The sequence below is a fragment of the Triplophysa rosa genome, linkage group LG2 (genome assembly GCF_024868665.1).
Source record: "Triplophysa rosa linkage group LG2, Trosa_1v2, whole genome shotgun sequence".
Classification (NCBI taxonomy): domain Eukaryota; kingdom Metazoa; phylum Chordata; class Actinopteri; order Cypriniformes; family Nemacheilidae; genus Triplophysa; species Triplophysa rosa.
The window spans coordinates 28,483,743-28,509,106 of NC_079891.1; the positions used below are offsets into that span (position 1 = coordinate 28,483,743).

Sequence of the window (25,364 nt, forward strand, 5' to 3'; positions counted from 1 at the left end):
CTGTTTTCAGCTTTTTAATACTGTAACGCTCCATTTCGCTGTTTTTAAACACATGAGAAAATCTGTAATTTATTTTTATTCCGTTACGCTCCATCTCACTGTTTTTGAACACATGCTATCTGTTGTTTGGCCGTGTATCTTGCAGCTTGAACTGATCTGATGGTAGGAAAAAACCTTGATACATATGGGTCAGAGGGCACGATTTATCTCATTATTATAGCTTTAGTAATTAATCACACTAAACGGACGAGATCAATTGACACACCCTGATACAATAAACAATGACGTATGGCACTAAAGCGGAGTATGTAACTGTATCTATACACAGATAAACCAACGTTTAATGAACGGTTAATAGGACTCTAATAAGCTGATACACAGCTAACCGCTGTGAGCAGTGTGCTTCGCTCCCGAAATAATCTCCCTAAATGATTTTTGCCATCTAGTTTGAGGAAGTTTGCAATCGATTCAGGCATGTATTGTATTTTTCTCTGATTACTGAAAAGAGACTGTTTCGATCTCTCCTGTTGGATCCTTGTTCTCTCTCTCACCCGCTTGCTCTCCCTCACCTTTCCTGCCTTACACACTTTCTCTCTCTCCTGTTTGTAGTCGAGTGTGTGTAATTCGAGGTCAGGTTTTGGCCTCCGACGGAACTCCTCTAGTCGGCGTGAACGTCACGTTCCAGCATAACCCTGAATATGGATACACGCTTAGCCGACAGGACGGCAGGTAAATAGACTTTGAGTACTGTACAAAACAAAGCAAACTCACACACACACACATGGACCAGTGGTTCTCAACAGGGGGGCCGTGGCCCACAAGATGACTAATAATTTAAAATTAGGCAAAATGGGCATTGAAATACATTAAAATACATTTTGGCCATTATAATAATGAATTACATTTTTTATAGTTAATTATAAGCTTAATAAAAAAAATTGTGAGTGTGAGGGGGGCCTTTGAATATTGTTGAATACAATGGGGGGCTTCGGAGTCAAAATAGTCTCTGCTATATGTACATATACTGTATATGCATGTAATATATTCGTTTCTATTTATAATATAAATATATTGTGTATTTTCATTATTTTTCATTTGTTTTTTAAATGTATTATAAATGTGTAGATCTTTTCTAAATGTGTTTCTAAATTTGTTTGTATTTGTGTGTGTTTCCTCTAGCTTCGATCTTCTGGCAGTGGGCGGAATCTCTGTCACTCTATTGTTCCAGCGAGCCCCATTTTTGTCCCAGATTCGATCTGTCTGGCTTCCCTGGAACCAGTTCATCGTCCTGGACCGTGTGTTTATGGAACGAACTGAATCCAAACTGCCTGTCTGTGACCTGAAAAACCTGATTAGCCCACACGCCATCGTTCTCTCTGCCCCTCTGCCGCGATTCGCCGCTGACTGCGAAGACAGAGGGAGTGTCGTACCTGAGTTACAGGTACTTGCCACATCTTTTCTTAATAAACACAGGATGCATTCTCCATTTTTCAAGAAGGCCTAGCTTAGTTCCAAAACGTACAGTAGGAAGCTGCCCAGCCAAGCGCACATTTTCAGGCATTTTAGACACACTCCTGACGCAGTGGGCTTTTCTGGAGTGTAAACAGCGAAATCTTGTTGTCCTACGGGATGCCAGCATGTGTCCTTCATTGAGCTTGTTTAAATGCAATCCCAGAATGGATTGCAGTGAGCTCAGTGAAAGTGTTCATCCATGAGTCCAGTGAATGAGCGAATATAAAATAGTATTTTAGAGGTTTTTTGTTCTTGCCCTGTGTGTGTGTCCACTATGTTTTACTGTATGTCACACAAAACCAGTAAGAGAGTGGCTGCCTATGTAGGGCATTCCAAATCGGTCGCTTTATTTTGTTTGGGTTGCTTCCTTGAGAGGTAGCTGCCAATATCAGCGGAATATAGAGAGACAGCTCGCTCAGTTTGAAAGCAAACAGCGTATAAGTGTTTATAAGCTGTTTATTTGGCAACATTATAGTCGTCATTGGCTGTGTTTTTGTTCTGTACGAAAGTGAAAACTGTAAACGAAAGTACAATTAATGCACAATCTGCTTTCACACTTCCCCCCTCTTTTTCTAAATCATCCGTGTTTTTTTCCTGCACCTCTCTCTCTTCCTCTCTGTAGGCGGTCCAAGAGGAAGTGGTTATCCCCGGTACAATTCTGAAGTTAAGCTACCTCTCTTCCAGAGCTCCGGGCTATCGCTCTCTCCTGAGGGTGGTTCTGACCCACTCCACCCTCCCGCCGGGCCTGGCCAAAGTCCATCTGTCCGTGGCAGTCCAGGGTCGACAGCTTCTCAAATCATTTCCTGCAGCTCCAAATCTCATATATGTTTTCTCCTGGAATAAAACTGACATCTATGGACAGCAGGTCACAGGGCTGGTGCAGACACAGGGTGAGGGTTTGTGTGTGCCCTTGTTTTTATATCCCGGTGGGGACCTAAACCTGAATGCACACCAACACAGGGACTTGTGTCACCGTGGGGACCAAAATTGAGGTCCCCATGGGCAAAAAAGCTTATAAATCGTACAGAACAATATTTTTTTTTAAATCTAAAAACGCTAAAAGTTTTCTGTGATCTTTAGGCTTAGGGGTAGGGGATAAAATATACCGTTTTTATGGTATAAAAATCATTACGCCTATGAACTGTCCGCACGGAGATAGTAAACCAGACATGTGTGTGTGTGTGCGTTTGTGTGTGAGAGAGAGATAGAGAGAGCGCAGTATTTTTAGATAGAAAATATGTTCTAAAGGTCCAGTGTGTATTTTTTTGGAGGATCTATTGACAGAAATGCAATATAATTTACATAACTATGTCTTCAGCGGTGTATAAAGCTTTTACATAATGAACCTTTATGTTTAAATGACCTTATAATAAGCTATTTCTATCTACATACACCGCGGATCCCCTTTTTCTACAGTAGCCCTAAACCAGTGGTTCTTAACAAGGGGGCCGTGGCCCAAAAGGGGGCACCAGCTGATTTCCAAAGGGGCCTCAGGATGACTTAGAATTTAAAATGAGACAAAATGAGCATTGAAATACATTTTAAAACAACTAAAAGCTGAGATATGTTTTATTATTTGTCCATTTTCATATTGAATAAAGACTTTTCTAGTTAATATTTAGCTCTGAAATATTTTACTGGGTAGAAATGTTGAGTTTTTGTGAGCGGGAGAGGGGCCTTTGAATATTGTTGAATAAAGTGGGGCGGCTTGGAGTCAAAAAGGTTGAGAACCCCTGCCCTAAACGGACAAACTGCTCTACAGAGCGCATTTCGTAAATATGTTATCTCCTTCGGCAAAGAAGCGAAAACATTACGACATCTTAGTCCTATGTCAGCCACCATAGTGCTTCAAAAGGGAGGGGTGAGGGGTGGAGTGAGCCGTTGGTTGCACTTCGCAACCTCACCACTAGATGCCGCTGAATTTCATACACTGGACCTTTAAGAAAACGTATTAGATTACTGATATAATCATAATTCTCTTGCACTTAAAATATAACAAGAATTGAACAGTGTGAAGTATAAATGTCTCCAGAGTGTTGCAATGGTTCGTGTGAAAACATGAACAAGACTTTAAAGTGGATACTGCTCTGATTTTACTTTCGTCTTTAATGTAATGACAATTGACCTATCGCTAAGCCCTGCCCCCTTTAGATACTGTCGCTAACTCGGACAAACACCTGGAATCATTGTTACAAGTACCCAGGCACATCGTTTTACCATTTTTGTAGCATAAACACCATAAAAACGATGAGAGCTTCGGATTCTACAATGCTTTTCCGAGTTCAGGTCCCTGTGCAACTGATGCTCAGCTGCCATTGGCTCATCTGCATTTGAGGGGAGGGTCTTAGCGATAGGTCAATTATTCGTGTGACACAGCCGTACCTTTCACACAATTATACAGATTTCACATGAGCAGTCATGAAATGCAATCTACAGTACAGTAAGTTATTATACCATACACTCGTTGAGGTTTAATTTGATTGTTTATTTCACTATATTGTTCTCAGGCTCTTAGCTCTCTCTCTATCCATTACATTGAGATCCATCACAAGACAGCAATCAGACACTGCAGAGAGCCAAAAGAATAAGTCATTACTGGCCATTAGGATTGAAATAAACACTGTTTTTCAAACCAATAACATTTGACTGCCATAATAAAGAAATGTGTGATGTAAATATTGTTTATCGTTTACAAAATGAATGTATCTGAACATTCACGTAGTGGTTGCCACATTTTGACATATAATAAATAGATAGTAACATACTAAATCAAAAAATTCATATGACTCATGATCTCTGCCCTGCGAATAGGCAAATATAATTATCAGTTAATAATTAATATTCATCACTTTAACCATGTTTTTGTTGGCTACAGCTCAAGCGTTGCCATTTTAAATCACCTAATTATATTCACTGTAACACCATGGCAGCACTACTGTAACTGAAGCAAAAATCATTTACCAGCGTATACAGTAGCTGTTCTGCTCGCTTCTCACTGGTCAAGTGTTCAGATCCTGAATCTCCCATTAAACCACACGGTAACGATTCTCACAGTCATAGAAAGGGATTCAAGGAGTCCTGGAAATTATCATCAAGAAGTGAATGTGTGCACTTGTGTAGCGTAAAAAACAATGAGCCAGCATGATAACATCAGTCTATACATTGAGCATGTAGATATCGCTTTGAGCCGCGCGCTTTCAGATATCACATTGAGTCACATTCACATCCCACACTGTGCCGCATTCATATATCACATGGAGCTTCTTTCTGATCTCACGTTGGAGTGCATATAGACCTCAAAGATGCTTACGTTTTTTTCGAAGCGTTTGTACTGTACATTCTAATCTCTATAAACTCATCTGTGACGGATCTTTATACGGTAATCACAGCGAATGTAAAGGTCATAAAGATGAATTGGTTAAAAAATGTAACCCTGTATTGACATATAATTATATAGTGTCCTTATGTGTTCCTTATTTTATAAGCAAAATACTTTTAAGGATAAATACTTTTCAATTGTTGTAAATTGTGAATAATGTTGAAACATTTTCTAATGTAGCTCAATTGTCATATTACGCAAATTGATAATCTGCTGGGGTTTACTTGCTTAATGAGAGTAATTACCGGCCATACTGTGTAATTCATGCAGTTGTTTAAAGAAAAATCTTTTACTCTAAAATGATTTTATAATTTATAGTTTGTTTATCCAATTATGGTTTGTCTACTTTGGGCTTTGATGATAGTGATGCTTTATAGTATCTAAAAGCCTTAAAGTCATTTCTTCTCTTTTGTGTGTGTGCTTGTGTGTGGATTCATATCAGTCTCTGTCGGATACGAATATGAATCCTGTCCAGACGTTGTGCTTTGGGAGAAGAGAGCCGCTCAGCTGCAGGGCTTTGAGCTGATGCCCTCCAACCTGGGGGGATGGACACTGAATCAACACCACATCCTTAACCTGGAGAGTGGTGAGTAATTACATCTCACACACACATTACATTTTTCCAAGGACTGTACTTGGGTAACGTAACATTATTTTGTCCACTTCCCTATTGAACTCGACCTTTTTTTGGTGACTGTGGACAAAGATCAAATCTATCCCCATAAATGTTATAGCTTCATGATCATTGTAACACAACCTTTTATTTACTGAATTGCCTTCTGAAATACAGTCTAAAAAATAGGCCTAGAACCCATGACCTTCAAAGTGGCAACAACAAGATAAAAGCACAGCGCATTTAAATCTAACATCCTTCTTCCCGATCAGTGAATCATTGTTGTTCCCGTGGGCTCGCTAGATGCCTGTTTGTGTCATTTCTTTCCTCGGTTTATGTTTCTACAAGGTCCTTTAGCACAGCCACATTTCATTATCAATAAATAAAAGCTTCAATCTAATACTCTCTCTTTTTCTCTCCTGCAGGTATCCTTCATAAAGGTAATGGAGAGAATGTGTTTATTTCCCAGCAGCCCCTTGTCATCTCAACAGTGATGGGCACAGGGGCGGTCCGTGCGATCCCGTGTCCAAACTGTAACGGCCCGGCCGCCGAGCAGAAATTGTTTGCACCTATCGCTCTTGCCTGTGGTTCTGATGGAAGCGTGTACGTTGGCGATTTTAACTACATCCGCAGGATTCTGTCCAACGGATTCACCATCAGCATCTTAGAGCTCAGGTCTGCTAACAATTTATAAACATTTAAGAAATGTTTTTGTTTTATGTGTATTATACAGATTTTTTCCAAGATTTATTTTATTTATGGTACGTTTTATTTTTGTTTTCAGTTTAATTTTCAGTTAATGGATTCAATGGGTTCTGATCACGAATCAATACAGTTTCCTTGTGTGACTTTAGTGCGTGCTTAGTGAATCATTTTATCTCTATGAAATATTTAAAGACGTCCTGCATTAGAAACACCCCTCATCCCAAAACCCCACCCTAGATGAAGCAGAAGTGTCATCTCAGTGGCGTCAAAATTGTCATATGCAATATTACATAACAAACTAATGATTGACAACTGCTTATGAAGCTGAACATAGCATTAACTCGACTTCCTTACTTCCATATATGGGCTGCCCTGTAAATGCACAAAATGATTGATAGGCCTCAAAGTCTTCTGATTGGCTAAATAAATGTTAAATATTTTAATAAATAATTTTTGCTGTTTATAGAGTCTAGTGCTGCCACAAAGACAATTGTGATGTTACTTGTCATTCAAAATGTACTTGCAGCACCTTCAAAATGACAAAAAGTCTTTCACAACTATAAATATTCACAATGTTTACCTCTATTTTTATTGTTCACTTTTTTCATCCTGCACATCCAGAAATCGTGACATAAGACACAGGTATGTTCCTTTTCAGAATGTCTTTCATTTGTCAATACACTGTTGTATCCAGGCTTGAATTCATTGTTTTTATTTAGAATCCCCATCCATTCATACATCAACCTTGGAGGAAGTAGAGCTTTAAGTGACTCAGGTCTCAAGTGTGTGAAATGCAAAAGAACACAGTTAAAGACAGCAGTCCCTATAGTAAGTCACTGTAAACAAGTGATTTGAATCAGATCTCTTTTAAAGAACTTTTTTCCATTATAAGAATGATAATGTATTCAGCATATTGCAACATTACTCATCAAGGTTGCATCACTTTAATTCTCCAAACACAAATATTTCTACACGCTACAAAACAGGGGGAATTCAGGTACTGTAAACTTGGACTGGTTTTGTTGTTGAGATGACTGCGGTCCAATCTTTCTAAATTTAGTCTGTTAGTAAGACAAAAAACTGTTTTTTATCTTATAATAAATATTAGCATTTTGTAATTAATGCAACGAGTATTTATTGAGTAATATAATCAAAAACGATGCCCTAATTCCTAAAACTGCACTTGCATTTTCTCTAATGATTTAAAGGAGTAGTTCACCTTCAAAATGAAAATTCTGTCATCATTTATCAAACCTGTATGACTTTCTTTCTTCCGCAGAACACAAAAGAAGATATTTTGAAAAATGTTGGTAACAGAACAGCACAGCCCCCCATTCACTTCTATTGTAACCAATGCAAGTGAATGGGGGGGGGGGTTGTTAACAACATTTTTCAAAATATCTTCTTTTGTGTTCTGCGGAAAGTCACGCAGGTTTGAGATGACAAAAGGGTGAGTAAATCATGACAGAATTTTCATTTTTGGGTGAACTACTCCTTTAAATTGCCATTTTCACATTCTTTATTTCATAGTTTGCTTGTTTGTATTTCTTTGAAATTTGAATCAATACTTAGTTTTTAAGAGAATTGTTTTTTACTTACCATTCACCTTTACTTGCCTCTGTGTTTGTATTATTGTCTGAATTCATATGTGTGTGCGTGTGTCACACGGTGGCTACCATTACTTGTAATCTTTGGCGTGTGGTCAGGAATCCATCCGAGGTGTTTTTCCGGTCGATGGATTGAACACTCACGGCTTTTCTCAGCAAAGCGCCGTCAGCGTCACACCGCAGTCTCCCGCTTATCGGCTAGATCTTCCCCGTTTCATGTGAATTTAAAAACGGCGCCCCCCGCAGAGAGGAAGTTAGAGTGCGGTATAGACCTCTGCCCCACAGACTAACACAGACAAGCATACTGTAATCCTTTATCTTTGTGTGTGTGTGCGCGCGCGTGTTTGCGCACAGTATTACATCCCACAGCAAGGGGGAAATCCTACCTTCAGCCGACTTTTGGAGATAGAGCTTCTGATCAAACCGAGGTCTGATTAAACGGCTTCAAAAAACATGCGGTATTAACATTTTCCATTTCGTCAATCTGTCTGTAAACACCGAGAGTTTAGGGTGGGACTTTTGCCACTTATTGGATATACGCTGAAGAGTATATGGGATATAAGTGCAGTTAGAGATGGGGAATGTGATCTTGAAGTTCTTGAACCTGCATCACCCACATAAACCCATTTACATTCATGAATTTGTATCTAAAGATTTATTTACAGTCTAAAGATACAGATTTTGTGCATCTCATGACCTTGGTAATTGGTAACCAAAGCTTTATCTAGCACCTACCAAAACTATACAAATTTTGCTGTCTTCACACCTAAAAATGAGAGTCAACCTGCCCTAAATGTCAGAGCAGTTGACTCATATTTTTCGAAGCGCAGCACGACTCATAAGCCACAGGTGATGCGCCAGAGGATGTGTTGTGCTCCGTCTGAGCGAGTGCAACACACAAACCCCTGCCTTTTTGTAAACAATTGTCGAAGAACATTTTTCTGATGTCAGAAGACAAAAGCACTCGCATATTTTTTCGGGACTCTTATCGGAAGACTCTAGTTTTGTTCCGCCTCAGGAAAAATGAAAAACAGGCAGCAGGTAGATTTGCTCTAAAGGCAGGACAGGATGGCAGAAAGCAGGAAGAGAAGATTATGGACTGTCGGGGGTCTGATGCGCTGGAGGGGTGGAAGGTTTGATCAGGACTTGAGTTCAGAATGATTGAGACGTGTGAAAGGCACTGACACCTGGAGGGTTTTTACTCCAACCTTGCGCGGGTGGTTCGTTTTTTTTTGTATGGATTTAGACTATAGAGTGGTTTCAGCACAAGGAAGTTGCCAGTATGTGTTGCCAAGCCTTGTCATACTGACTCTCCCTCCACAGCTCCAGTCCTGCTCATAAGTATTACCTGTCTATGGATCCCATGCGCGAGTCGCTCTACCTGTCGGACACCGGCAGCGGGAAGCTGTACCGCCTTAAGACTCTGACTGAGCCCAAGGATCTCAGCAAGAACGTGGAGGTGGTGGCTGGCAGCGGGGAGCAGTGCACACCCTTCCATCCGAACCAGTGTGGAGACGGAGGCAAAGCCACCGAAGCGGCTCTCAGCAACCCGAGGGGTGAGAATCCGACACGCACATATGGGCACACGCTGTTTGCACACAGCTTTGATTTGTTTTAGGAATACAATCTTTAGGACTGACTGTTTGCACTGTCATTTTGCAAATGGTGAAATCTGATCGTGTGTTCAGAATGTGTAGCCAACATCCTGTGAATTTAGATAGCAATGACTTAAAGGGAGAGCTCACTCAAAAATCAAATCTGTCGTCATTTATTCACCCTCATGTCATTCAAGATCTGTATATGACTCTGTTTTTCTGTGGAACACAAAAGAAGATATTTTGAGAAATGTCTCCGTACAATGGAAGTCAGTGGGGGCCAATGTTGTTTGGTTAGCGACATTCTTCAAAATATCTTCTTTTGTGTTCTGTAGTAGAAAGAAAGTCATACAGGTTTGGAATGACATGAGGATGAGTAAATGATGAAAGAATTTGGTCACACTTTATTTTAAGGTCCAATTCTCGTTATTAATAAACCATTAACTATGACTTTTGCCTCAGTAAACTACTAATTTGTTGCTTACTAATAGTTAGTAAGGTAGTTGTTAGGTTTAGGTATTAGGTAGGATTAGGGAAGTAGAATATGGTCATGTTGAATATGTGCTTTATAAGTACTAATGAACAGCCAATATGCTAAAAATAGGCATCTAATAAGCAACTAGTTAATAGTGAGAATTGGTCCCTATACTAAATCTTTTCTGAAATATCTCTTTAAGCATCATAAACCAAGCAATTTTTGAGGAAAGAGGAGATGGAAAAGAGGATTTTTCTTGCCTCTGGCGATCGGTGGTGGCAGCCATCTATCTCTCTTGCCCCCCACCTCCAAGTGGTTGGGCACCTGAAAACTCTCCTCCTTTTCGTTCTAATGGGCTGCCGTGCACGCAGCTAAGCGGATTTAAGTCAGGCACACCAAACATTTTTTTTTAAAAAGCCTTAGTTTCTGAAGTCACATAGAGAGAATGTGACACAAGAGAGATAGGTGAGAGTGGTTATTGGAGGCGGAAAGAGAAAAATAGTGGCATTTTTCAGAGGCGCGAATGGAAGATGCCTTCCCTCTTTGCTAAATCAGGCGGAGCGGCTATTAGTCCCGCCTATCCATCACTGCCAGTGTCTCTTTATACCCGTCAGTCAACCTGATGGACAGATGGGGGCGTGGCTAACAGGCACGTATGTTCTCTTATCCTTCAAGGCTCATTGTGCAGTCTTTCTCTCTCACTGACTCATTCACTCGCTCACAGAAACTCAGTCACTCAACTGTCGCAGTTAAAAGCCTCCACTTACTTGTAAACCCCTGAGGATAGAATTCCCAGTGCAGGAATGTGTGCGTGTTGTGTGTGTTGTATGTGTGTTTGCGCTTTGATTCCAGACTGTTCTGCTAAGATAGAGGAAGCGAGTGCAGTGTTTCAGATCGCTGTCTTAATAGTAAATCGCATTTAAAACTGATTTAAGCCTTTTACACACGCTTCAACGATCCATATGCAACTTTTTTTCACGAAACGGACGGATAAAAGCCTTCCTTTGTGTTTCTGGTGGTAGAATAGCCATTCTCGCTTTGTTAAAGTGTTTCCACTGAAGTCTATTATCTTTAAGAGGCTCTGACCGAAATGCTGAGCACTTCAATAACTGCAATCCGACCTTCTGTGTTCTCAGGCTATGAGGGGCTGCACACAAATACACCGCAATAAAAGTATTAAAGGGATAGTTCGGCCAAAAATGAAAATTCTGTCATCATTTATTCGTCCTCACGTCGTCCGGACCTGTGCGGTTTTCTTTCTACCGCAAAGCAGGAAATGAGGATTTCCAAGAATTGTGGTGGTTGCTCTTTTTTAATTCAATTATGCTGAATGAGGCTTTCGAGTTTCGGAACAGACGCAAAAGAACTATAAAACTGTCATATAAGCAGTCCACATGATTATATTCAATATATTAAAGGGATAGTTTACCCAAAATTGAAAATTCATGTCATGTCCTCATGTCATTCCAAACCCGTATGACTTTCTTTCTTCTGCAGAACACTTAAGACCAATTTTTGGAGGGGCGCTGGTTACCAAATAACATTGGATCCCATTGACTTCCATTATATGGACACAAAACCATAAAAACTTTTTTCAACGTATATATATATATATATATATAGCCATACAATGACTGGACTTAAATTTAAGGTTAAGCTTTCCTTTGAGTTGTGAGTCTGTGTGAATGAATAACAGAAGCAGCATTTTCCAAATTGTTCTTCTGGGTTGAAAATTGAGTGAATCCAATTCACAATACTGGTCTGAATGATTCTTCTTCTCCATCTTTAATTCAAAGATCCGGTTGAAGTGTTTAGAGGGAACGATAATCCAAAATGAACAACTTAATCAGTGTTTTCCAGCCTTTCCCATGACACTTCAGACATCTCAGATTCTATCGCTATTTTAACTAATGTTCTCCGTGCACCATTTTGAAATTTGAAAACTTTAATCCCCATTCAATGTAATTGCATGGAGGATAAGGACCAGTACAAAATCCTCCTTTTGTGCATCACAGAGGAAAGAAAGCAGAGGTTTACCACAACACGAGAGTGAGTAAATAACAGCAGAATATTCAGAAGAACAGAACTAATCCTATAACATCTCTGTTAATTCTGCTAAATGTATCTGTAACGATGATATTTGTCATTCATACACGAGTCTTGACAGTTCTGTGCAGTAGACTGTGGCTTGACTTTGGCTCGCTGTTGATTCAATTAATCTCAATATACAGAATGTTTTTATAATCAATATCTCTTTATACACATAGAAACTCAGAGTGATACAGTATTGATCCCTGCAGCACACCAGCATCTTCCTTGACTATGATCTCTTTAGTGCGGTATTCAGCTTGCTTCAACCTCCAAAGGCCCAGGGCTTCACGCAGCGAACCAGTAAACAACTCAAAATAAAAAGCTAAATGTGAAGGTAATATAAAATAACAAGGTTCTTTGAAAAGTTATTGTATTTTCAAGGAAGAAATGGTGCGGTTTTGACAGACAATTACAGGAAAATATATGGGTAGGATTGAATCTTTCAGCCTCTGTAAATGATAAATTAATAAATGTAATTATTCCATTTATATAACTGTATTTTAAACAATACTATTTTGCATCTATATTAAGCTTATTTTCAGACACCATCATGTCTAATGAGGGAACCAATAGGAGCACGGCAATTGATGACATATATGTGTAAGGGTAAAGTTAGAGGTAGGAATATACATTTTTTTAGTTGTATTTTTGGGGCATTTTTATGCATTTATTGGATGGGAGAGTATATATAAAAAGGACAAGAAAGTACAGGGTTGAGAGAGGGGAATAGATTTGGCAAAGGACCTCGAGTCAGGAATTGACGTTCAGTTAAAAATGATTATGTAAGCTGGTCTACATGATAAATATCTTGTTAATTAGTGTTCACTTCAGGTTATAAGTAATCATTTTTGCAGTTCATGGCAAACCTACAAAGTTTGTTTGGTTTTGTATTGCCTTTTTGCACAGTGTGAGGTATGTGGTATGTGGATCATATAGTAATTTATAAAAGTCTTAGGGCTAGATTTACTAACAGCTTGCGGCAGCACAAACGCCTCTTTTTGTCATGCTCCTGCCTCACCTTGTCATGCTTTTCTAGTTTTGTGGCAGGATCATGACAGTCCCACGTGTTTTGTGTGGAAGCACATGGTCATTGTTTGTTATGATGGCCATGTGCTCTCCTGTCGTGTCTTGACCCTGCCCCCTCGTCTCCTCGTCTAGCTTCCCGCCTGTAATTATCCCTTCCACCTGCCTAGTGTAATTATCCCTTGTTTGCTCCCCTATTTAGTGCCCTTGTGTTTACTGTCCTGTGCTGTTTCATTTTGCTTTGTTTGGTTGATGCTTAGTCTTGACCATACTTACGTAGTGTCCTGATTCAAGTACTCATAGTCCTGTCTATGTTCCTGGAAAGTTTTAGTTATACCTGTTTTTATCCTGGTTTTGTTTTCAAGTTCATCTATGTTCAGTTCTCGTTTTACCCCATCGTGGGTCTTTTGTTTTGTTTAAATCAAGTTTGAGTTTTTGTACCTGCCGCCTGCACTTAGGTTCTCCTTCTTGGCTCCTACCCTGACACTTTTGGCGTAAAAAACTACTGTCTGTATTTACTAAAGACACGCAGTGAAAATTAACGCTGAAAAGCCCTGGGCAGTATTTAAATGAATCACGCAACGCGATTTACTAAGGTTTGCGCTTGTCATTGTACTGGTAATTGCTGCATAATTTAACGCCCAAAAAAATGCATGTCTTAAACCCTGTACAAATTTGCGCTGTTCTTGGTAGATTGCGTTGGTCATTATGGGAATGAGACATTGCGTAATGTGCGCCATTTGTTCACCCGCTGAAATTTCCAATTCTATCAACACTTTTTTTTTAATTGCGCTCTAGCGCTATTTCGCCCTGTTTAGTAAATCTGGCAAAATCTCGCGCGGGTCGTACTGTACAATCTGACCAGCAAATATCATAATGTACAGAAAAATTCACAATGTTGTAATAACTGTTTTTTTCTACATTGGTTTTCCATACCCCAAAACCTCACACTGGGTTTGTTGAACAGTTCTGTATTGGTTGAGTTCCTGCATTGAAGTGAATTTATTGCACCGCTTCATGATTTTATTAGGCAAAAAGAATTGGCCCTAAAATCACTCATAGCTGAACTATGGTATGCTTGTCAATGGCTCACATTAAATAAGTTTAATGAGCATCTTAAAGGATTTAGAATCAGATGCAAATCAATAAAGGAGCACACACTCACAGATACATAAAACACTCTTTGACAATATGTAGCTTTCCTACCCATAGGAAAAAACATCCAAGCTGTAAGATGTTATAATATTAACTTGCAGCCGGGGCAGCAATGAGATACATCTGAGACAAATTTGATAACTCCATTAAATATGAAGGAGCAACCTTTGAGCAATAAAACGTTCCTCTGGGTCTCACATTGAACTGTACTGGATGTGTGCATTTCTGTGTGTCAATACATATGATGTTGAAGCTCAAACCGCGTTTGAGTTGAGACCAAAATTTTAGCGAGCTGCACTTCGTGATTCAATGAAATCTTTGATTCAGGGTGGAGAGAGATAAAAGGAGTAAAGGGGACATTAATTCACAGCTCCCTGCAGGATACGCTTCTGACTGTCTGGTCTGATGCCAAGCCTGAGTTTAAGAGAAATAGAGGGAGAGAAAAAGGAAAACATAAAGAGATTCACTATTCTGCCTGTTTCTATAAGGGTCAGAGAGAGAAGTGATCCTGAAATCTAAATTTACATAGTCTGCTATTGAATTTTAATGTGTGTGTGTGTGTGTGTGTGTGTGTGTGTGTGTGTGTGTGCGTGTGTGTGTGTGTGTGTGTGTGTGTGTTATGGTTATCTGCTCCTCTGATCATTTTGAACTCTTCACTTGGATTTGGCATTCTAGCAGATGAGTAAGAAATTGAGATTTTGGACCTGGGGTCTCTGTGTCATTCTTCCAGACACTTTGAAGGGCAGAGGGAGGTATGTATATACCCCTCCAACGGCAGCAGGAATAATGAAGCTTGTTATGCTCATTAAGTGGGTAATATGCCTTGTAATTAGCACCCATAACAAGATGCATTTGTTAACAGGCTTATTGAGGTAGATAGTATTTCAGAAGCCAGGAAAGGGTGTGTTCACTCATGTATGTACTGTACGTGTGATTTCTGACACATCGTGATCCATGTTGTCAATAGCGTGCGTTCTATACGGATTTGGATACACTACTTTTGAAGGGCTGTACAGTGCTTGTCATGACAACAGAGTGGATCTCTGGGTCAGAGAACTGTGCACCATTTCAGAATCAATAACCAAAAAAGGGGGGAAATCAGGGGTGGGTGTCATACTTTTTACTCAAGCGAATATTTCTCAGAGTGGGTTTATTTTTATAAGTCAATATACCTTAAAGGTCTGGCTACAAAATAACAGTTATACATTTCCATTGATGAGGGAAAAAGACAACGTATGTTTGGTATATATCAAATTACGTAACACCGTTACATTTAACTAGGTACTCCCCAACACACAAAATATGAATTACAATATTAATAAAGTCCCTGTGAACCGAAAGTTGCGATCATTTTACGTCCGATGTTTGACACTTACGAGTGAAACAGAATTTTAAATGAGAAAAATAGTGGACATGGCTTGCGTTTTTAACTGCAATGTTGAAGGGGAGGAGTTAACGGATGCTCCACCCAAGCCGTCTAACTTGCATCATTTGAGATGGTTAGTCACTAGAGGGCGCAAGTGCATTTTCAGATCTTAACTGAAGATTATGAGAGTGCATTAATTTTAGAAAAAGAATGAATCCTACACTGATTTACAATGAACGCTACAATATTTCATGAAAAATAGGACTTGTAATTTTTAATTTCTCTGTGACTAATATTATTTACAAAATAAAAGTAACTAATGTGTTTACATATAAATGACAAATTTATAAATTACAGTTATGTAAATGTGAATGATTACAAATGGGATTACATCTATATATTAAAATAACATTAAAAATGCATACATATAAGATATCTATTTAATAATAAATTATTAAAGATTTATTATTAAAAATCAGTTAATTTCATTTTAGAAAGCAACTGATATAAAATGAACATTTATTACTTGTAAAGTGTGTAATTTCTTTCTTTCTTTGAAATGTAATGATTGCTTTTTTAAAAAAAGTAGACAGCCTTGATGACATATGCAGCCGACAAACGTGACCTTCGAAGGTCTTCAGTCTTCAGAATAAGACACAGCTAGTGTATGTTGTAAAAGAGTGTTTGACAGAGAAATACATTTTTGTGTGTGTAATGTAGAGGCAAAAGTGTGTGCTTTTTATCTTTAGAGTCACTTTTTAAAATACATTTTTATTTAAAATGTATTGGCAAACAAATGGAAAAAAATAGCTTTATATAAAAAGTTGGCAGGGCAGTCTGAAAAGTTGCTGAATCAGAAAACAAAATTACTAAATTGGCATCAATACCCCAAAAACATTGCAATAACAAGAAGTTTTAAAATCTGGATTTCTTCTGGCTAGTAATTAAAATACCAACCTTTAAAAAGCCCTTAGAACAGAATAGATTTGGTTATAGATGTACAAGTGTTTCTTTCATTTTGGTAAGCTTGGAGATATTATAAATTATGCATACTTAGTTTGCAAATTGCTGGGCCTGAAAAGAAGTAGGCTGCGACTAGTGAAGTACGCAGTGTGTCATTATACTGTAGGTGATTTATCCATATGGAGGTGTTGTTACCTTTAACCATAGTGATTAGTGTGAGCTGTCATTGTACTGAAGTGTGTGTGTGCGTGTCTACTTAATACTTTCAACACAAATTTGTTAAAAGCTAAATCTAACCTATTTTTCCTCTTAGGACATTAAGAACGTCCTCATTGGTAAAAACATGGTACAACTAAAGTAAACTTTTTTATATATTCTAAAAATGGAAATGGTTTTCTGTTAGGGTACTGTATGTGTTAAGGTTAGTGTGCTGTACAGTCATTTGAATTTGTTGTGTACTGTACAGACCAGTAGAAATCAATGGTATTTCCCTGTTTAGATACTGTATCTGATTAAACGTGTATGCGTGACTCCATCTCTTCCTGAATAAATCAGCGTGGTGAAAACAGACCAATATGTCTGCTTATCTCTTTGATTCTCATTAGGGAAAAAGAGAGTGAGCGAATAAAGAGAGCAAATTAGAGAAGGGAAAGAAAAGCCGCAAACAAACAAACACACGCACATAACAATCTATGATGTGTGTGAGAGTGATTGTTATATACGCTGCGCAGTTCAGAGTGAAATCCCTCTGGAGAGCAAAAATATCACTAAACCCCGCGCCGCAAATAACATTCATAACCTTTGTGTTTGTGCGTGTGTGTAAGGTGTTTTGAAGGTGCACTTGTGATTTGCTCCATTTAAGCCATACAAAAGAAAGATCAGTGGAACAGGCTTATTTGAAAGGAACAATAACAATAAAGAACTATCAAGTCTATGACGACAATGAGGGTGACGATCGTTTCCCATCTTCCTGTTTGTGTGCTGGGGTTTATGGCCTCGAGGTGTATTTGAGCTTAAGATCTGCTTTAATTAAACTGTAATAATGTATGCTTGTTGACAGCACGCTTTAAACGCAAACTCAAGACGCTGGGAAGAACTCGAGGTGATTTCCAGACATTCAAACAGAATAAGACAAATGATATGAAAGAAAAAACACGAAAGAAAGATGAAAAAATACAATCGTGTTTTGCATACCTAATGCCATTTAGAATAAATCTGCATGTATTTAAGATCATACGAGCAGAGTGATCACAGACAGATTATTATTGCCCGAGACAGTCAGAGAAACAGAGAGATATAAATTATCTCTCCTTATTACACTGTTTCTCATCATCTGCCGTTAGGCTGCTGCTGCTTTGACGATGCAAATGTAACGTTATTTGTTACGGCAATAAAACGCATTAAAACTGACGGAGAGAAAAATGACGGTGTATGTGTCCTGTTGTCCTGCAGGTATCGCGGTGGACAAGCACGGGTTCATTTACTTTGTTGACGGATCAACGATCCGTAAGATTGATGACAAAGGAGTGATAACAACCATTATTGGGTCAAACGGACTCACCCCCTCCCAGCCAATCAGCTGTGACTCCAGAATGGACATTAGCCAGGTAAACATACACGCACATATGCTTAATGTGTGGTTTTAATATCATTACATTAGAAAAAAAATATAACATAACATTACAGTATACTATTTATGCTACCATTTGCAAGCAGTTTTAAGAGCGCTTTAAGGCAAAGATGTAGAATTGCCAGGAAACAAACCGGGAAAACTCTGTCAATTCCAATTTCACATTGACTGTAGAATTTACACACATTTACATTTGGTAATTTTAATACAATCACTTTTCAATACTCTACATTTACTTAACATGGCACAGTATTGATCAAATAAAATATGTAATAAACTACAGAATATTTAAAAATTTGGGCTGTCAAACGATTAATAGCGCTTAATCACATCCAGAAAAACATGTGTGTTTACATAATATATGTATGTGTACTGTGCATATTAATTTTGTATTTATAAACACATACATATACATGTATACATATTTAGGATTTTACCAATAATTTAAATTATAAAAATAAATGTTTATTCGTTTTTATATTTTATATTCTTCTTAAATATATGCATGCATGTGTATGTGTTTATAAATACAAAATTAATATGCACAGTACACAATCATATAATATATGAAGAGTTTGGTTCCGAAATGAGATGAATCATGTTTTTTTATTGTGCATTCCAATTCATATCAATCAAACTGCAGTTGGTTGGTTTTGATTTAAGCCATAATAACTCAAAAAAAATACAGCTAACTAACACAATAAAACACAATAAAAACATGTTTTTTGAAAATTCTTAAAAATGGAGTTATCTCATTTTGGAACCAAACTCTTCATATAATATAACATAATACATATACATACTGTAATATAACTTTTATTCTGGATGCGATTAATCGCGACTAATCGTTTGACAGCCCTATTAAAATATATATAGTAAACATTACTAACAGTAAAAATATGTTTTTAGGTGTCCCTAGTTTGTATCATCTCTGTCAAATATTTATGTAAATAATATAAAGGCTTATATAAATATGAAAATAATCATCAGGACCCTCTTTCCAAAATGTACCTGCTATGAATTTGACACAAGTTACACAGGTGAGTCGTGGGTATTTTTTTGTAATTTCCATCATTGTTCATATGTTGTTCTTTTTTTGTAAGTCCTATTTTTTCTTTTCGGTAACTTGTTTTGTCCCATGGCTCAGGAGCCAGTGTAGTTTTCCCCTCACACACTTATAGAAATGGTCTGAACAAGACCCAGAACTGAAGCTAAAGATGAAGAAAACCCTACATACCCACCCCACACAGCAGGAGCCTGGAGACAGCTCTCTCTCTCTCTCCTTCACTGTCTCTTTCTTTCAACCTTTCTTTTAGCGCAACAGGATTCACACACACACACACAGTTTCTGGTGTTCACCTCAAGAGTGAGAAAATGCTGATACTGGAGGTCTCTCTGGTGCTACTGAGTTACATTATACGGCTTGCAGCAACATCCTTACTTTTCTTTTATCCGCCTCTCGTTCTGCCTCTCTCCTTTGAGCTTTCTTTCTTTTTCTGCTCCGTCCATTTTGAGCACTAAACTCTTCAAGCATTTTCGAAACATTTCCTGGCAATTCTACATCTTTGCCTTAAAGTGCTCTTAAAACAGTTTTTTCTTCTTTCTCTCTGTCTCTCTTACCCTCTCACTCTTGCTCTCTCTCCCCCTGCAGTTTAACACGGTGTGTCCTCATTAAAACTGCAGGACTGCTCTCCCTTTAAAGTCAGACACAATTCTTTCCACTACTGAATAGCATCAATTTTTGGCAGACTGTCCCTTGATTTCTATTTCATTTCCTTCCTCTCTCAGTCTCTCTCTCACTCATGCACACACACACACTCTACGCTTCTCCACAGTTCATCCGGTGGGGTGTGTTGTGTGTGAATAAGAATCAGACAGTGAGGAGAGAGAGAACGAGAGAGGGAAATGAGCTGCCGCAGGCCACTGGGTAAAAGAAGCACTGAAATCTGCATAATTCCCTGCATGCCTGGGATATATGACACACTTCACACTGAATACTGTCCGGCTGTCGGGCAGCTGTGGACACACACACATACCCGAGATGCATTTTTATTCACCTTGATGTACATTGGAGGTGGATGTTCTAACCAAAATATTGTAACACAATACACATCATTTTACATCATGGGAAAGGGTATACATAGTTTTTGTTATTTTTATGGAAATTAAATGAAAAATATACATGCAGTAGTAGTTACTGTATATCAAATTTAGTAGACATGAAATGATATAATGTATAGTTTAGTATTAAATGTACATCTTGAATGCACTTTAAGTCGCTTTTGATAAAAGCGTCTACTGTATGTGTAAATGTTTGTAATGTGGCAATATATACCATTTGTATAAAGGCAAAATGTCAAATGCTCTTTCAAGTCACTTTGGATAAAAGTGTCTGCTAAATGAATACATGTTAAATGTAGGATCTATGAAGTAGTGCCTGTTTTAGATAAATATGGAAATTTATGCACGAATTAAATACAGTACTTCACAAACGAAAAGTGCCCATTGGATTTTTTGCTTTTTATGTGAAACTCAGTAGGGCAAAAGATACAATTATTCACAACAAATGAATAACAAGTCTGTTCATCAGTAAAATAACAGCTGCATGACATTATGCGACACTCAAACTCAAAAAAAGTCAAAACGTTCTTTACTGGACCAGATTTGGTGGAACTTTTTCAGCTTCGAGTGTAGCATCTACGTCCCCAAAGCACGTCAGAATCTAATTATATGCGTTTGTGTTTTCACAGGTGCGTTTAGAATGGCCCACCGATCTGGCAGTGAGTCCATTAGATAACTCTCTCTACGTGCTCGATAACAACCTGGTGCTTCAGGTCAGCGAGTCCCAGCAGGTGCGCGTGGTTGCCGGGCGACCCATCCACTGCCCCATGGCCAGTATCGAGCCAGTGCTTCTGGGAAAAGCAGCGGTACGTTCCGTGCTGGAGGGGGCAAAGGCGATCGCCGTCAGCCAACAAGGGACGCTGTACATTGCCGAAACTGACGACAGGAAGCACAGCCGCGTACAGGAAGTGTCCACGAATGGAGAAATGGTTGTAATCGCGGGGGCCACCAGTGAATGTGATTGTAAGATTGACCCCAGCTGCGAGTGTTTCTCAGGTGAGACAGGTCACTTGCTTTAAAGGAGGCTGCGCATATTTTCAAATTCAAAACATTATTGTGAAGGATGAGTAAAGCATTAAAGATCGCGCATCACAGGCAGTTTCTGCCAATCTCATATTAATCTTGAGTGTTTATACAGTAGTATTGCATAGGTCGTATCTTCGAGTTTTAGTATTAATATGAGTATTAGTTTGATCAAATTTATTAAAGAGAGATACAGCTGTACGATTATTTCCGGAAAAACACAAGCTGCTAGAGGTGGGACTAGTGGGGAGAGTGGGATGGAACTACAGCACGAGCACACAACACATCATCGCATTAATCCCTTCGTGTTTTGTACATTATGCACGTACACGCCGATTGCCAACAAAACACAGACGTATGACTTAGTTTGACTTACCGCGTGCAGTTCATGTCAGGCATCTTTTAGCACTGGGACCGCGCCATCTATCAGTTTCAAACGATCTCCAAATCCAGCGTTATATCCACCGTTTATATAACATCCATCACTGAAATGCCGTGAACAAACAGACCTAAACTTTGCTATCGGAAGAGTAACGACCATCTTTACGAAGTGCAGAAAATCTTGATTGGTTCTCGCTCGTCGTTTGGCTCATGGGCGGACTCTTTCTTTCGTCTTGCTGTGCTTTTCCAGGACAATGGCCAATAAAAGGAATAGGATCCCTTTGACGACACAGGGATCCAGAACTATAAAAAACTTTCCGAAACAAGTTGGAGTGCTGGGGGAGTGTATCAAGTACAGAAATACTAGGCCATACGTCCAACTCGTTTTTGAACATTTGACCATGTTCAGCATGAGAAGCCAGCACGTTTAACAGTGTAAAGAAGTCAGAATGCATGACATACCCGCATGATAAATATGTGTTATACAAGGTGGCTTCATAAATCATGTTGAATTATTTTCACTTTCTCTGCCAGCGTCTAAAAAAGGTGCCAGTCAGTGCCAGCTTTTTTGATGATTTTTACTCAAATTTGATGACTTCCAGAATATTTTCTTTAAAAAAAATACAAACATTAAATATATAAAATGAACTAACACAGCCTATATTTAAAATAAAAAAAGGAATTTATTTAGTTTTCATTTGTTCTTTTTTGTTACCTGGATTGTGGGCGGCATTTTAAACAAACACCTCATAAGATAAACAAGACATACTCTTTCAAAAGATCAAAAAAGATCAAATATCGACATCCTACACAGAATGACTACAATACAGTTAGCTGAACTTTATCTTGCTCATTTTATCTTAGTAAGATAACTTTTAATTCACATTTTAATTTTTCTACAAAAAGTTGGTGTGAAGTTATATAATAATTCCTTTCTTTATTCCACTTACCCCATCAGGGTCAAGCACCCCATCGCAGACCCCTGTGCACGAAGCCCAACACCAAATGCCTAATGAACCCAATTTGTTTTTGTTTTGTTGGATCTGTAGGTGATGGAGGTTACGCTCGCGATGCCAAGCTAAAGTCTCCCTCCTCTCTTGTCGTTTCTCCTAACGGCTCCCTATATATCGCCGACCTCGGGAACGTGCGCATTCGCCGGCTCGCTGCTAACCATCCGCAGCTGTCTCCCGAGGGTCTGTACGAGCTCACTTCGGTAGCAGACCAGGAGCTCTACTTGTTCAGTCCGAACGGTACTCACCTCTTCACCCGCAGCCTGGTGACGGGGGACTACCTGCTTAACTTTACGTACACCCCCGAGGGCCACCTGAGCAGTATTGCTAACAGGGAGGGCACGATAGCGCAGTTACGGCGGGATGCTAATGGCGTTCCCCTGTGGCTGGTAGCCCCGGGCGGGCAGGTGTACTGGCTGACCATTAGCAATGCAGGAATGCTGAAACGCATCTCTGCCCTGGCGCACGACCTGGCGCAGATCAGTTACTACGGCAACACGGGACTGCTCGCCACCATCAGCAATGAAAACGGCTGGACCACTGTCTACGAGTAAGTGATGCCCTGTTCTTGTCTCAATCGCTTTTGTCTTCATGAGAGTTTGCTTCATTGTTTGATTTATAGGTGCGTGTTATCGCGCGATCTGTCTTCGTTTTTGTGTGTCATCTCCTGTCGTCGCTTCTTCTAGTGTCTGTTTGGCCCGCCGTCACGCACGCACGCACACACAGATTGGCGATTTTATTAGCGGGAATAGTGGCGAGTTTCTTTTTTATATAAACAATATTCCATCCCAGCGTAGATTAATCTTTACCTGCATGTAATCTAATGGCGCTTGATCAGAATTTATCAGAAAGAAAATAATCTAATAGAGCGTGATCAACAGCGTTACCTCAGGTTGTCTAGAAGTGTGGAGCACTTCGATTTCTTACCCTGCGTGCTACTCTGCTGCAGTGAAAATCACTCTGCCTTAATCTAACCGGTAAAGAAAGAACTCTGTATCCTCTTCTGAGTTCAGTATAAAAGAGTCTGGGTACCTGCGAGCGCGCGTGTGTGCATTCTGTTTGCATGCGCGTTTTCAGGGATTTTTTGAGACTGAGCTGCAAGTTCTAATTTAGTGTGAAAATGTCAGGGGCTTCTTTTGCTCGCGCTCTTTCTCTCCTTTTTGTTTGATCAACTCGGTGACCTTTCGCACGCTGTGTTTACACACATACATAAAGTACACACTTGCACGCACACATATAAGCTCACACGTTCTCATACAGCTCGGGGTGTTGTGTCGAGGCAGATCATGTGCAGGTTCGTTCTGTTGAGAGACATTGCCCCCTGCTGGCACGTACTCTATAGAACAAGCTGTACTCCATCACTAAACTGCATCCTCGTGGTTCAGGGAAAATTGTCAGATTTGTTCTGCACGCCTTAGTGGGCTGAGATAAATGATGTTTTGTTTGTTTTGTTGTTTATTCCTGCAGAGTTTATCGCACTGTCTCAAAACTGAGTGAGCTGCCTATTTAATATCGTATTTTACAATTAATTCATAGTTAATACATTTAGCACATGCTTTTATTTAAACAAATAACATATTTGTCATCCCTGAAAAACGCAAGCCTGAGACTTTACCTTGAAAATTTGTTTATAATATTTTTACCGTCTTGTCATTCCAAACCTGCATGACTTTCTTTCTTCTGCAGAACACAAAGGAAGATATTTTGTAGTACGTCAGTAACCAAACAACATTGGTCCCCATTGACTTCCATTGTACTGTATGGACAGAACCACTGATTTCTCATTTCGTTTGTGTTTCACAGTAGAAAAAGTCATTTACAGGTGTTGAATTACATGAGGGTGAAATGATGACTTTTTGTGTGAACTTTCCCTAAAAAATATATTTTTAAAAATGTCACCACATAAAGCATGCTATTATTTCATATTGTTAAATGGGAGATAAAGTCAGTGATGCGTCATGTACTGGGGGCGTGGTTAAGAACCAGGGAAAAGATGTGGTTACCATAGTTACATGTTCATTTACTGTGGAGAATACAGAAATGTCTTATTGAGTGGGCATTCACAAAGAGCAAGAGACTCTTGCCTTCGGATTGTTCAGTTGATTTATTTTAGGTGAATGTCCTTTTGTTGCCAATTAAAAAAATGTTTAAATTCATCTTTAAATGTTCCGATTTAGAGATGGCAGAAGACTTGACATTAAATGATTTGATACTTGACTGACACTCCTCAAACACTTGACTTAGACTCCTTACATTCCATACATGAAACACTCATGTGAATGTCTGATATGAGTGATTCATCCTAAAGACTTCAAACTTGCCTAATAGACTTCTTTTATGATAAAGGAATGCACTGACATTTTGGTTTTGCATTTTGGTTCTTCATAGTATAAATCAAGCTTAAAGCGCCACCAAACAAAGTTCCCAAATGCTCAGAAAAGTAAAAGCTAGAAAGACATATAGTGCATTAACAGGACTGAGTCAAGCGCTCACAGAGGAGATGTGTCTTTAGAACAGACTCGGCTGCTCGGGTACGGCTTGGGAAGATCATTTCACCAGCGACAAACATTGAAAGTTCAGGAAGGTGATCGCTCACTGACTGCAGGCTTCTGGAGGGAATGAACATTTGTGAAAGTGTTTGGAGGGAGGTACGAGGTTGCCAAGCCTTTTCACGTAACAGACGCTCAGTCTCTCCATGTGAGCTGCAACCAGTGA

General features: G+C 39.1%; 1 protein-coding gene across 2 annotated transcripts in view; it reads left to right on the forward strand.

The window, feature by feature from the left end:
* Positions 1 to 25,364, forward strand: part of tenm1 (teneurin transmembrane protein 1) — a 147,319-nt gene that overhangs the window by 105,389 nt on the left and 16,566 nt on the right. For both annotated transcript variants that reach the window (XM_057352507.1, XM_057352516.1), the window contains exons 16-25: positions 610 to 729; positions 1,180 to 1,441; positions 2,135 to 2,402; positions 5,334 to 5,477; positions 5,930 to 6,179; positions 6,831 to 6,851; positions 9,140 to 9,372; positions 17,937 to 18,091; positions 20,865 to 21,231; positions 22,689 to 23,199. In XM_057352507.1, coding sequence (XP_057208490.1) covers positions 610 to 729; positions 1,180 to 1,441; positions 2,135 to 2,402; positions 5,334 to 5,477; positions 5,930 to 6,179; positions 6,831 to 6,851; positions 9,140 to 9,372; positions 17,937 to 18,091; positions 20,865 to 21,231; positions 22,689 to 23,199 — 2,331 coding nt within the window. The remainder of the gene's footprint in view (positions 1 to 609; positions 730 to 1,179; positions 1,442 to 2,134; positions 2,403 to 5,333; positions 5,478 to 5,929; positions 6,180 to 6,830; positions 6,852 to 9,139; positions 9,373 to 17,936; positions 18,092 to 20,864; positions 21,232 to 22,688; positions 23,200 to 25,364) is intronic.